This window comes from Phascolarctos cinereus, unplaced genomic scaffold (genome assembly GCF_003287225.1).
Source record: "Phascolarctos cinereus isolate Bilbo 61053 unplaced genomic scaffold, phaCin_HiC Scaffold_7;HRSCAF=346, whole genome shotgun sequence".
In the NCBI taxonomy this organism is placed as follows: domain Eukaryota; kingdom Metazoa; phylum Chordata; class Mammalia; order Diprotodontia; family Phascolarctidae; genus Phascolarctos; species Phascolarctos cinereus.
In genome coordinates, this window is record NW_027556180.1 from 78659934 (window position 1) to 78672520 (window position 12587).

A 12587-nucleotide genomic window follows, 5' to 3' on the forward strand; every position below is an offset into this window, starting at 1 on the left:
CCAGACTTGGACTCAGGAAAATTCATGCTCCTGAGTTCAAATCTGATATCACACACTTACTAGCTATGTGACGCTAGGCAAGTCACTTAACCCTGTTTGCCTCAGTTTCTTCATCTGTAAAATGAGCTGGAGAAGGAAATGGCAAACTTCTCCAGTATCTCTGCCAAGAAAACCCCAAATGGGGTTGCAAAGAGTTGGACACAACTGAAAGTAACTGAACAACAACAACAGAGCACATACAATGTGACCATGTGCCAGGCACTGTGCTAAACACTTTACAAGTGTTATCTCATTTGATCCTCAAAACAACTCTGAGAGGTAGGTACTATTATTTTCTCCATTTTACAGATGAGGAAACTGAGGCAAACAAAGATTAAAAATGACTTGCCCGGCATTATATAACCAGTAAGTGTTTGAAGCCACATTCGAACTCAGGTCTTCTTGACTCCAGGCCCTGCTCTCTCCTAACTATCCTTAAGTTTATTATAAACTACTCAATTTTACATCAAAACACCTTATAAATTTTCCCATATGGCTTGTAAAATCATTATTGCCGTTTTACTACTTAATTTGTTTGTATCACTTAAATAAGCAGCACTGGAGTTGACATGCTTAAGTCAAATAAGAATAAAATTAGGAAGGAAAGCATTTCATGAATTTATGCCCTCTGATATGTTTGTTTAAAAAAAAAACCCTAAAATGTTGGTTCCCCACAAAAACTTCTCACTTACCTTTGAAGACCACACTGCATCACTCTGACTCGGGATTCTATCTTCATCTCCCTCACTTTTACTTCCAGATCGTCCACCAGAATTATCTGATATATCCTTTAACTGAACAAAAGGGTCTGCATTTTTCTGCTGTATCCGTCCTCCTCTGGCCCGGTAATCTGCCAGCATTCTACCCAAGCTTTGACTTTCACCCAAATGTTCTGTAATCCTGGTGCTCACTAGCTCATGGGATGGTAACACGTGGAGAGGTTTTGGCTGAACACTTCCATTCATGCCTTGAAGTCCAGAAAGATCTCTTAAGAGCTGTTTCTTCCTTCTGCTCTCTACCTCCTTTAACTCCTTATTGAGTAGAGGAGACAAATAAACTTGCTCTGGGAAATAGTCCCGTGTAGGACACTTCATGCCTTTTTCAGTTAGGAGGAAGGGTTCCCGGAATGTGATTACTGGGGAGATACAAAGGATAACATCCTTCAATTCTTGTTTGAAGGCTACAGAATGAGTCTTGAGCCTATCTTCAGAAGACGTCACTTCTTCTGCTATATAAAATCCTGTGTCATCCTGGAGAGGGTCTCTAAAGACTCTCATCTGACTTTTGGGCTCCTGTATCTTATCTCTTTGTGGCAAGGCCTCTGATTCATTATCAAAAGCATCATCTTGCTCTGCAATGTGAATAGGCAATAATGACTCTGGTACCGATGGAAAGAAAGTGGGTATCACTGATGGTCCAGGTGATGTGAAATGCTCCTGATGTTTCAAAGAGGCACTATCCTGTGGAATACTTTCACTTTCGTGGTAAGTTTTCTCAAACAGGGTCCTTGATTCCAACTGGTTACTATCATCAGAACATAAAGACTCAGATATCATAGGCAGTTTGTCAGGAAGAAAGTCAGCCTCCCTAGGAAGCGGGCTCCCACTGAACTGATCCTGCTGAGCACCATCATTTCCCTGTTCTTCAATTAGAGAATGAAATGAACTATTTTTTGTTAATGTTGGTGGCATGGCAAATTCATCCATGAGGAAAGAAATTTCTAGTTGAGAATGGTAAGCCACACAGATCATGAATATAAGGATCTCCTTCACTCGAGCTAGCTCATAGTCAGAGCCTCCTCTCAATTTGATGGTACAGCCCAGGTGCTGTGGACAGCCTTCGAAGAACATTAGTGTTTTTGTTTGATCTGTAAGTCACAAAAAAGTTGGAACAGGTTAGGTGGCATACAGAACAAATATACTATACTATTCAGAAGGATAGCACCAACTAAAAAACAAATATCCCTAAATGAGAAAAAGCTTTTAAAATGATTATAATACAGTAGCCTATGTTTACTAATTTTATGTAAATCAATAGTTTTTACCACTTTAACTTTATTGCAATGATTATTTTACTTGTTTCCCATATCTTCTAAATCATCAGTGAAATATGCTAACATGTTACTCACCATTAGGGAGCTGAAATATCTGCACGTAAAATTTATGACAAGTTCCTAAGTGCGGCTTTGTGAGCAACTGATCCATTGACATCACTAGGTCACCTTGGGTCATCCGACTTATTCGATCTAAAACTTGCTAGAAAACAAAAATTATCTTATCACAAATGAAGATAAAGATACGACAGCCTTATTAAAGATGGAACAGAAAAGTAACAAAAAGTTAAATCGGTGGCACATTAGTATCAAAGGGCAATCCTCATTATAATTACGTAATAACTGCTCATAATAGCTGAATAATTACATAAGTAGGATTTTTTGGTCTTTTTTCTTTAAAATTAAACACTAATTTATTCAACAAAATACTAAAATACTTTCTATCATATCATCATCAAGAGCATCTGATGATTAGGCAGCTGATTTGTACAAAGTGCTACACACAAAGCAAATTACACAGAAATTTTCTCCAGATTGGTCTATCTCCTCCATTTTAAATCACTTAAGATGCTATTTTCTATTTATTCTGTAATTCCAAACACAGTAACTCACATAATTGTCTGTATACAGAGAACATTTGTTAAATATTATTGACTAACTTTAATGCCCATTACCAAGACCTCAAGTAACTAAGGTAAGTGTTTTAAGGTCACAAATATTTACTCTTCATTCTCTTAATTAAGTCTGAGCTTTCCCCTCTTGAGGAAGAAAGAAAAAAGAGGAATGGAAAAGAAAATAATTTTTAAAGAAAATAACCATTTCTTCTATACTATGGCCTGTTTGCTCTCCAAATTTTTTCACTATTCCCACTTCCAATCTACATAAAGGACAAACGAATGAACAGGAAAGTAACTGAGAAATTCTAGATCACCATATAAACAGACAGCAATAATTTTTAAATCATGTCTACACTTTTATGAAATACTACTACTCACCGGTTTTACATTAATGACTAAAGTAATACCATGTTCCAGCAACATATCCTGGGCAATTCGAGACACGGTTTTTTCAACTAGGACTAAAGTAGGTCGGACATCGACTATCCGCTGTACATAATTCTTCAAGAATTCTCTTTCCTAATTAATATAATAAACCACAAGTGTGCCAATTATGATGCAAAGTGTAACTGTTAATAATAGTAGAACTAGCAATAAAATGTGATCATTAATGTTAATCTCAACAAAGTACGGTTGTTTCATCCATCAGTATCTCCTCTAATACTTTATGAAAGACTAAATTTAAATATCTACTCCAATTATTTTTAATCTAACATCATAAAAGTGCTACTAAGCTCCAAAGGATTTTTGAGGATATATCTCTTTCAAGGCCTGAATCAATCAACACATATTCATTAAGCACATATTATGTACCAAGCAACAAGGATACAAATAAAAAGAGGGCAACAAGTACTTCTCTAGAAGAGCACATACTCATTCTGCAACAAGTGCAACCATTTTTGGAGCAGCTAGGTGGCGCAGTGGATAGAGCATGGGCCCTAGAGTCAGGAGGACCTGAGCTCAAATTCCCTCTCAAATCAGACACTTGACAATTACTCACTGTGTGACCCTGGGCAAGTCACTTAACCCCAACTGCCTTACCAAAAATAAAACAAACAAGTGCAATCACTTTTTGGGAAAATGTGCTTAATTTATATATGTACCCCTTTTAGCTAATTTTTTTCAAGTACTACACTTTCCAAGTATTATCTAGTAGCAATTATAACAATTGTATTCTACCAATGGGGAAGCTGACACATTGGGCAAAACCACACAGTAATTTCAAAAAAGAAACTGCTAGGGAAAAGAACTCAGGAAATTTGGAATTCCACTTCTTCAGATACATGCTGCTTGGCCATGTTTATTTTAGAACAGCTTAGGAAAACCTACTACAAAAGTAATTTATGATAAACTATATTAAATAAAACTTGAAACTACTGTCTTTGCCTCACTTGACAGTTATTACAACTAAAATGACTAAAATAACAGAATTAGTAAATACCTAACATAATAAAACAACAGGGCAGTTTGGTGGTGCAATGGATAGAACACGGGACCTTGAGTCAGGAAGACTTATCTTCCTAAGTTTAAATGTGGCATCAGACACTTACTACTATGTGACCCTGGACAAGTCACTTAATCCTGTTTGCCTCACTCTCCTCATATGTAAAATGAGCTAGAGAAGGAAATGGCCAACCACTCCAGTATCACTGCCAGGAAAACTCCAAATGAGATCACAAAGAGTTGGACATGACTGAAACAACTCAACAACAAAAACAAAATCAAAAATAAAATAACTGCAATCCTACACATAATTCTATAACAAATCCTAACCTGAAGAACAATTGGGTCAATGCAAGTAAATTTGGTTTCTTCTCTGTAGAGATACTCGATGGAACACTTCAATAAAAGGATTTTGGGATTTTTAATAGACGAATTCATCTAGGAAGAAAAAAAGCAGAAAATTAATCATTTAAAGTATTTAGAAGCTTGAATGGATAACACAATTTTTATCCCTTCTACCCTGACTGTGTAGCCCCCTCTACAAAACATTATTCCCTTACTATAAATCTTTGCTAATCATTAAGTTCTCTTGAGTTATACAGATCACGACACTAAGCTATATTCAATATTCTCATGGTAGCTTCATTTTATCTTAGAAATCCTTCTCCCATCATCCAACTCTTTTTATATTATAACCAGTAGTTTCATTCCATGAAAATGTGGGGAAAAAATGTTATCCTATAAGAAGCCGTTGAAGAATGAAGGTATATTGTACTATAAAATATTTTACTATTCCTAGACCTTAAAGAAATATTCTTTCACATTTCTTTTCAATTTTCAGTCTTAAAAAAACATTTTGGTTAAATGTTACCTTACTAAAAGAAGAAAAAAATTAAAATATTTTGAAAATACTTCTAGTGTTATGTTAAGCATTTATTACACTAATAAGTATAGGAAGAAACAAAGAAACCTTTGAGTGCTACCCTGAAGCAAAGCTTCATATAACATAACTATGGATTAATGAAAAACTACTATTCAAATTCAAAGAACAGCTAGCAAATTCATGAGTTAGCAATTAGCCAGCTTTATCCTTCTGTGGGGTATACGAATTTGTTAGCTTAAGTAGACCATAAATGGAAAGAATAATTGAGTTTACATTTCTGTCCTTAAATACACGACTTTGGAAATATGGACACAAATAAAAAAAATGATAAGTCAAATACACAAAACTCAATTCAACAGTCAATCATGATTTTAATAAAGCATAATTTTTCTTAAAGAAACAATAAGACTTATTAACAAAGACAGGAGTGAACATGGCCAGAGTTTCTGAATTTGCTAATTATTCTTCCTACTAGCACTGGATTTTGTTCATCATTAGCTATTACACAGAGATATAATATTTTCCTTTATCAAGGCAATAACAGCTGGAAAATACCTGGGAAAAAAATAAACAACAACCTGGTCAACATTATTGCTGATTTAAAAAAAAAATCAGTAAAATTACTTCCTATATTTTCTGCTAGAGTTACAATACCTTTTTATGTGCAATATTCTTGGTACACACAAAGCCATTGACAACCATAGAATCAAACTTCTTTCCACCTGGAATCTAATAGTAAGAACTGTCATTTTTTTAAAAAGGCAAAATATTTTTCATTTTAGTCAGATATAATAGATCATGTTATAGGGATCACTTTTTTTATAACTTAAATTTTACTATATGGAAAAAAAAAAGAAAAATACCTCCCATAATGCAATTCTTTTATACTAAATGATTAATGTATTATTAGAAGGACTGTCTTTTATATTACTATTTCTAGTAACTAAAGAATTGAAGACACTTTGGGACTCAGGAACCAATCAAGTAAAGCAAACTTTAATATTTTTTAAATTAAATACTTTTTTTAAAAAGATTTAGGCTAAATATTCTGGAACAAACTACATTCAGCATTATCTATACAAATAGCAATCATGGCACAGCTTTCTATCACCGTAATGAAAGTATATTTTAGAAGACATATAAGTATGATTTCTGAAGATCCCCCAATGCATCTCTCACCCTTTCCTTTCAGTGCCTCTTTAATTTCTGATACCTGGGCATCATAATATCCCTAGGGGCCAGAACAAAAGCAATATAAAGTTCCATTCCCCCCCCTTTCTGTTATTCTTTTGATACTGTCCTTATAACCCCAATTCTTACAGCATCCTCCCAATTCTGAAAAAATTCATTAGTCAATAAAGCTCACCTTTTTGATATGGACAAACTGACGGATATCCATGTCATCATCTCTATTTTTGACATCAGGTCGGACAGTTTGAACCACCTGGCAGACCACTGGCACAATGATATCTCTCCAGGATGGTGATAATGAGTCATTGTGGAGTAGTTGTTGAAGTAGTGCCATCATGTGGTTATGATTAGCTGAACTGTAAAAACATGAATGGGGGAGAAAAAGTGGGAAAGGATTAGTGGTAATTTCTAGTTCATTCTTCTATAAGAAGTAATATTTAAGATGCAATAAATAATGTAGAAAGAACAGAGTAAATGTATTATATGAATTGTTCTAAGTCAGTTGATTCTTTGTAAGCATATCATTCTTCTTTATGTCTCTTGTCCATAAATGGAAGTATAATGCAAACTTCAAAAAGAAGACTTCCTTCAACTAGTTAGAATATTTCACTATAGGGAATAAATAGCTAACTGTAGTTATGCAATTTTGTGCTATTCTGTATAAGGAATTTCACCTGCAAATTTCAGCTAAGTCTTCATTTAATAATAGAAATTCTGCATAACAACTCATTAAAGGAAATGAAAATAAAAATAGCTTACTGACTTACAGTAATCTCTCCATGGCTTGTTTCTCCCCATTTTCTTCCCTTAGGAGCTCCAGGTTGCTATGATGCCAACCTAAAGGTGTAAAAGGCAGCTCCTTGGACTTCTCCTCTACCCGCCGGTTGAATAAGGACTCTAGGCAAGACAAAATAATAAAATTATTGCTTCATAATCACATCTCTGTTCACAAATTCACATTTTTTGAAATTTTTTAATGTATAAACCTGGATGTTAGGTAATAATAATCAAATATAGAAACCACAAAATCAGAAACAAGCTTTTGATTAAGTGTCTCCACACAGCAGCTCAAGCCACATTCTTGAAATGCTATTTCTGAAAAGCAGATAAAATTGCAGATCATGGCCCATGTGACTTTAACAGTACTCATTTATCTAAGAAAGCTGAAAAAGAGGAATCCTCCCTCTTGATAAATTACGAAGTTTGGAAGAAAACAGAAATCTAAATGCTGACAAAACTGCATGTGGCAATGATGTGGGCGTTGAACTTTAAAGAATGAAAAACTCTGGCATGAAATGTTTGAAGTCAAATAACAAATTTAAAATGTCTCTTCAGAAATTAGTGCTTCTAGAAAGTTCTTTTTCAATAATCTTTAATATGTTTGGTAGGTTTAACACAAAGCAAAGGGGAAAAAAATGAGAATTCAAGTAGGATGAACAGCTATTAATAAACCAAATATTTTTTCTTTTTAAAAAGTATACTCTTAATCTCTCCCTTAAGACAAAGTCCTGTTATAAAAGACAGAGAATTACCAAATAATATTAAAAATGTAATGAAACAGTACTGTTTTTAGCATAAAGGGAAAGAGACAAGTTAGAGGCAACAGAAAAGTTTCCAAACTACACACCACCAAAAAAAAAAACCACCCTTCCAAAGACATACAAACACATACAAAACTCACCCACTAATATCATAAATATACTATATCTCTAAGATCTGAGCTATGGAGGGTCCTTCTACATCTCAATAATTTGGACTTTCAAAAGACTAAAGCTGTGTAACTAGCATTCCTGGTGCTAGCATGTCCTAGCCCTCTCTTGGCTGAAACCCTCAAGGCTAGGAAAAAATTGAGAAGGGAAATCTCTGATCTCTTGTATGAGTCTCGTGCCCCCAGAGTCTGGCATTAGAGAGAAAGCACGTTATCACATTCATTTCTCTCCATTCACGAAGCCCGCAGTTACTGCACGGTTGGGAGGGGTTAGGAGGTGGCTGCTTTGGATCCCTACATCACAGGCCCACGAAGTCATACTCAGGCAAACGTTCTTCTTGTTCTACTTTCCTCTCATGACAATATCTAACTGGGTCGATTCTGTTTACTGGCTCCAGAGTGGCCAATCCTTGGGGGCAAATAGTATTTAATATTAAATTCACAAAAAAAGAAAAGGAAAACTTCATGTAAACCCCAGAGTGAGCAAAATAAAATTTCTCTAGTAAAAGCTTAAAAAAAAACTTATTCAAATCAGACTAATCCTTCTTACCCCAAAACAAGTCAAAACATATACTTAGTGCTGGTTCTTGAAGCACTTAAAATCACAATATACTTGCAAATAGCTTCCTCTATATTAATTTACCTTTAATGAAGGCGTCACTTATTGAGATTTGTTGTCCTCCATTGTCAGAAATCAAATATTCTGAATATCAGGAAAAAGCAAAGAGGGAAGGCAAAGTGAGAGATGACTAACATGCTGGTACAATTACACACAATACACCCACTCCATATATAGAAGGCATTAGTCACAGAATGTAAGCTCCTTTAGGGAGGAACTAATTCTTTTTTTTTTTAACTTTGAGACTGAAATATATAGCAGGAACTTAAGAGTAAAAATTTGCTTGCTAATTTACTGAAAATTTTAATCAGTAAAGTTCTTCCCTATCTGAACCAAAACTTTTCACTCTATGAACTTCCACACATGGGTTCCTACCTCACTGCAACACAGTCTTTCTTATTCCAGGATTAAATACATTGAAGTCTTAATTCTTAAGGCATAGTGTTTAAACCCTTGTCCATTGCCCTCTTCCAGAAATGCTCTGTTTCAGAGGTGTCAAACTCAAATAGAAACGAGGGTCACTAAATCATACATGAGGATCCCTATGGGCCAAATACTGACTTATAAAACCACTTATTAGTGTCATCTATGTTTTAACTTATATTAAATATTTCCCATTACATTTTAATCTAACATTCAGGAGTGCTACCAGCCCTTGAATCTTGACTGACACTTCTGCTCTCCTTAACAAAATCCATGTTAAAATATGCCACCTAGAACTGACCACGATATATTCCAGACATGACATAACAGGAGCAGAAAATCTTAAGAATCACAAAATCAAAGAATTTCAGAGTTAGGAAGGTCCTCAAAGGTCATCTAGATTAACCTATAACAAAACAGAAGTTACCTCTACAGCATCTCCACCAAGTCACCTTATATTGTTTACTTAAAGACCAGAGGTACAGATATATGAAGTTAGGTAGCACAATGAACAAAGCTGGAGTCAAGAAGACCTGAGTTCAAATCCAGTCTCAAATACTTACCAGCTTACAATCATGGGCAAATTATTTAACCCCTGTTTGCCTCAGTTTCCCCATCTCTAAAATGGATATAATAATAGCATCTATGTCCCAGGGTTGTAAAGATCAAATAGATTAAAAACTGTAAAGCACTTAGCACAGTGCCTGGCACATAGTAAGCACTATATAAATGTTAGCTATTATACAGTAGCTGTTGTTATTTATCCTGTACCTCCCAAGGCAGCCCATTCCACTTTTTGTCCAAGTTTTTCTTATGTCAGCTTCTTAGTCTCCTTTTCACTTTCATCCATTGTTCCTTGTTCTACACTCTAGGCCAAGTAGGACGAGTCTAATCCCTCTTCCACATGACACACAGCCCTTCAACTATTTCAAGAGAAATATTCCATCTCTGTCCACAGCCTCGGTTCTAGTGTATTTGCCAAGCCAGAACTATCCTGCCCCATTTTTGTCATCTGCAAATTTTATGAGCATACTTCCTATGTCTTTATCCAACTCACTGATGAAAACATTAAACTATATAGATCAAAATAAGACTACATGTAGCATGACACTATAGACTCTCTTTCAAAGACCATTAACCTTCTCCCAGCCATCTCATGGATACAGTTATGACTCAATTAACTTGAACTTATCTAGGGTATAAGTTCTCCAAACTCCGAAAAGTCCCTCATTTAAACTAATTGTCAGTTCCCTCTTAGCCTCTTCCATTCCCTACTGCCCACTTACGGCCAATCCTCTTAGAACAGAAAAAAAGCAAACTATTGAGCAGTTCTGCTTTTACACTTCAATCCCTTATCTTCCTGTCAGCCCCAAGTGGTACTTCTCTCTAATTGGTACTTCCCCACTCCTGACATTTCTCTTACTAATAACAGCTCTCATTCATAAAGTGCTTTACTGTGTGCAAACAGTGTGAGGGGGTGCTATTATGCCCCTTCTATTAATGAGGAAGATACTGAAGTTCAAACAGACTAAGTGCCTAGTGTGGGGAACCACTGAAAGAAAGTCCTTCAGGTAAAATGTAAATGCAGATCCTTCCTGACTCCAAGAGTACAGCCCTCTGGCGTGATCCTACACTTTTGTATCCATTCACTGTTACCTATCCTTGCTTCCATATTTCTAATATGTCTTTTCTTTTTTTTAGGCAATTGAGGTTAAGTGACTTGCCCAGGGTCACACAGCTAGTAAGTGTCAAGTGTTTGGTCTGAGGCCACATTTGAACTCAGGTCCTCCTGACTCCAGGGCCGGTGCTCTAGCCACTGCGCCACCTAGCTGCCCCTCTCTAATATGTCTTTTCAGGGACACCAAGGTGACATAGTAGATAGAGCACTGGGCTTGAGAGTCAGGAAGACCTGAGTTCGAATCCTGTCTCAGACTCTTATTAGCATGTGATCTTGGACAATCGCTTAATATTTCTGCATCAGTTTTCTCATCTGTAAAATTGGAATTATAATAGCACATATTTACAAGATTATTATAAAAATCAATCAAAGTATTCCATGTAAAGCTCTTGGAAAACCTTGAAGTGCAGCATATATGTTAACTATTGCCATAATTACTAATTTTTTTAAATCTAAGTTTGAATTCCCTGTGCATCCATATTGAACTCTTTGGCCAACTTACTTTTTTCCTCCTCCTTTTAATTATTTTTCTTCATGTTTTCAGAATCTCATTCTTGAGAGCTTCAATACTATTCAATTCAATTGAATACAATAGAACACACAATACAATTCTACTGATTTTTTTCCCTCTGCACTCTTTAAAATGCGATATTCCAAAGTCTATGGAGTCTGTCATACTATTCTCAACTTTGCTCTCCTCTACAACAAATTCTGAAATGAAGTGGTCACTTCTCTCTAAGAGTCTTATCCTTTTCCACACCAACAACCAGTTTTTCCCTGTTGGTGAGAAAAAGTTCCCAGAATAAAATTTCCCTTTGTTGGTTCTTTTGGAAGAGGAATCGTCTTTCACTAAGAACATCAAAATATTATTTATTAGCTGTTCTGATTTGGTAGACAGCACTCCCAAAGATACTAGATAACTCTATTTGTGATCTTTCACCCAAGCTCATCTATTTCTTTTGTTCTGGTAATTCATCTTGCTCGATACCCACACTTTACTCTTCAGCAAGAGCCTAAAGTTTCTTAGTTCCTACCTTTCTTCTAAGTAACATTCTTCTACTCTCCAATTTCCTGAAACAAGTGAATTTTCACTTCTGCCTCATTAGAACCTTCATTTCTGTTTTTTTTATACTGATCTCTATCATTCTTTTTTTTTTAAGGACTACTTCAGTCTCCCTAATAACTTATTCTAAAATAAGAAAGTAAAGACACATAAAGAATGCCTCCCTACAATCCAAGGTTCAGATGTTCTATTTTTAGAAAAATGAGACTCCAAAAGACATCTGGATACTCTAAGCCCACATATAAGTACAATATCCTGGCTCTGTGGAAATATCACAGTAAGTACTAGGAAAGTAACATGCACATCTTCAGGCACGTCAGGGAGTCTGTGACACAAGCCCCTATATCAAATGATATCACTTTCATTTTTTTATGCTGTTGCTGTCCAGTCATTTGTGTCATGTCCAATTCTTCTTGACCCCATTTGGGGTTTTTCTTGGCAAAGATACTGGAGTGGTTTGCCATTTCCTTCTTCAGCTCATTATGAAACTGAGGCAAACAAGGTTAAGTGACTTGACCAGGGTCACACAGATATTAAGTGTTTGGGGCCAAATTGGAACTCAGGAAGATGAGTTTTCCTGATTGCAGGCCTGGCACTTTTTTCACTGTGCTACCTAGCTGTATGGAATGTTTTTTTTTATACTCACCTAAACTCTTTCCCCTGCAGTTTAATACATACATACATACATATATATACATATTATATGTATATATCTTCCAGACATACAGTGCTACTTACCTCCTCCTAATACATATTTTTCTCATAAACAATGCATACATTTTCATTCCTTTATTTCAGTTATCTCACTTTGGTGATACCCTCAAGTTATTTGTTTAAAATTTTTATTTTCTTCAGGATTTTTGTGTAGAT

At 35.5% G+C, this 12587-nt stretch overlaps 1 protein-coding gene across 9 annotated transcripts in view; it reads right to left on the bottom strand.

Annotated features, from left to right (window-relative positions):
* PIKFYVE (phosphoinositide kinase, FYVE-type zinc finger containing) overlaps positions 1 to 12587 on the bottom strand; it is a 109368-nt gene that overhangs the window by 54099 nt on the left and 42682 nt on the right. For all 9 annotated transcript variants that reach the window (XR_013483357.1, XR_013483358.1, XM_021008659.2 and 6 more), the window contains 8 exons: positions 8578 to 8637; positions 6994 to 7123; positions 6402 to 6582; positions 5690 to 5764; positions 4483 to 4590; positions 3088 to 3228; positions 2168 to 2294; positions 732 to 1906 (listed from right to left, as the gene is read on the bottom strand). Coding sequence is in view for 7 of the 9 variants with exons in the window: in XM_021008659.2 (XP_020864318.1) it covers positions 732 to 1906; positions 2168 to 2294; positions 3088 to 3228; positions 4483 to 4590; positions 5690 to 5764; positions 6402 to 6582; positions 6994 to 7123; positions 8578 to 8637 (1997 nt within the window). In the remaining 2 variants the exon portion in view is untranslated. The remainder of the gene's footprint in view (positions 1 to 731; positions 1907 to 2167; positions 2295 to 3087; positions 3229 to 4482; positions 4591 to 5689; positions 5765 to 6401; positions 6583 to 6993; positions 7124 to 8577; positions 8638 to 12587) is intronic.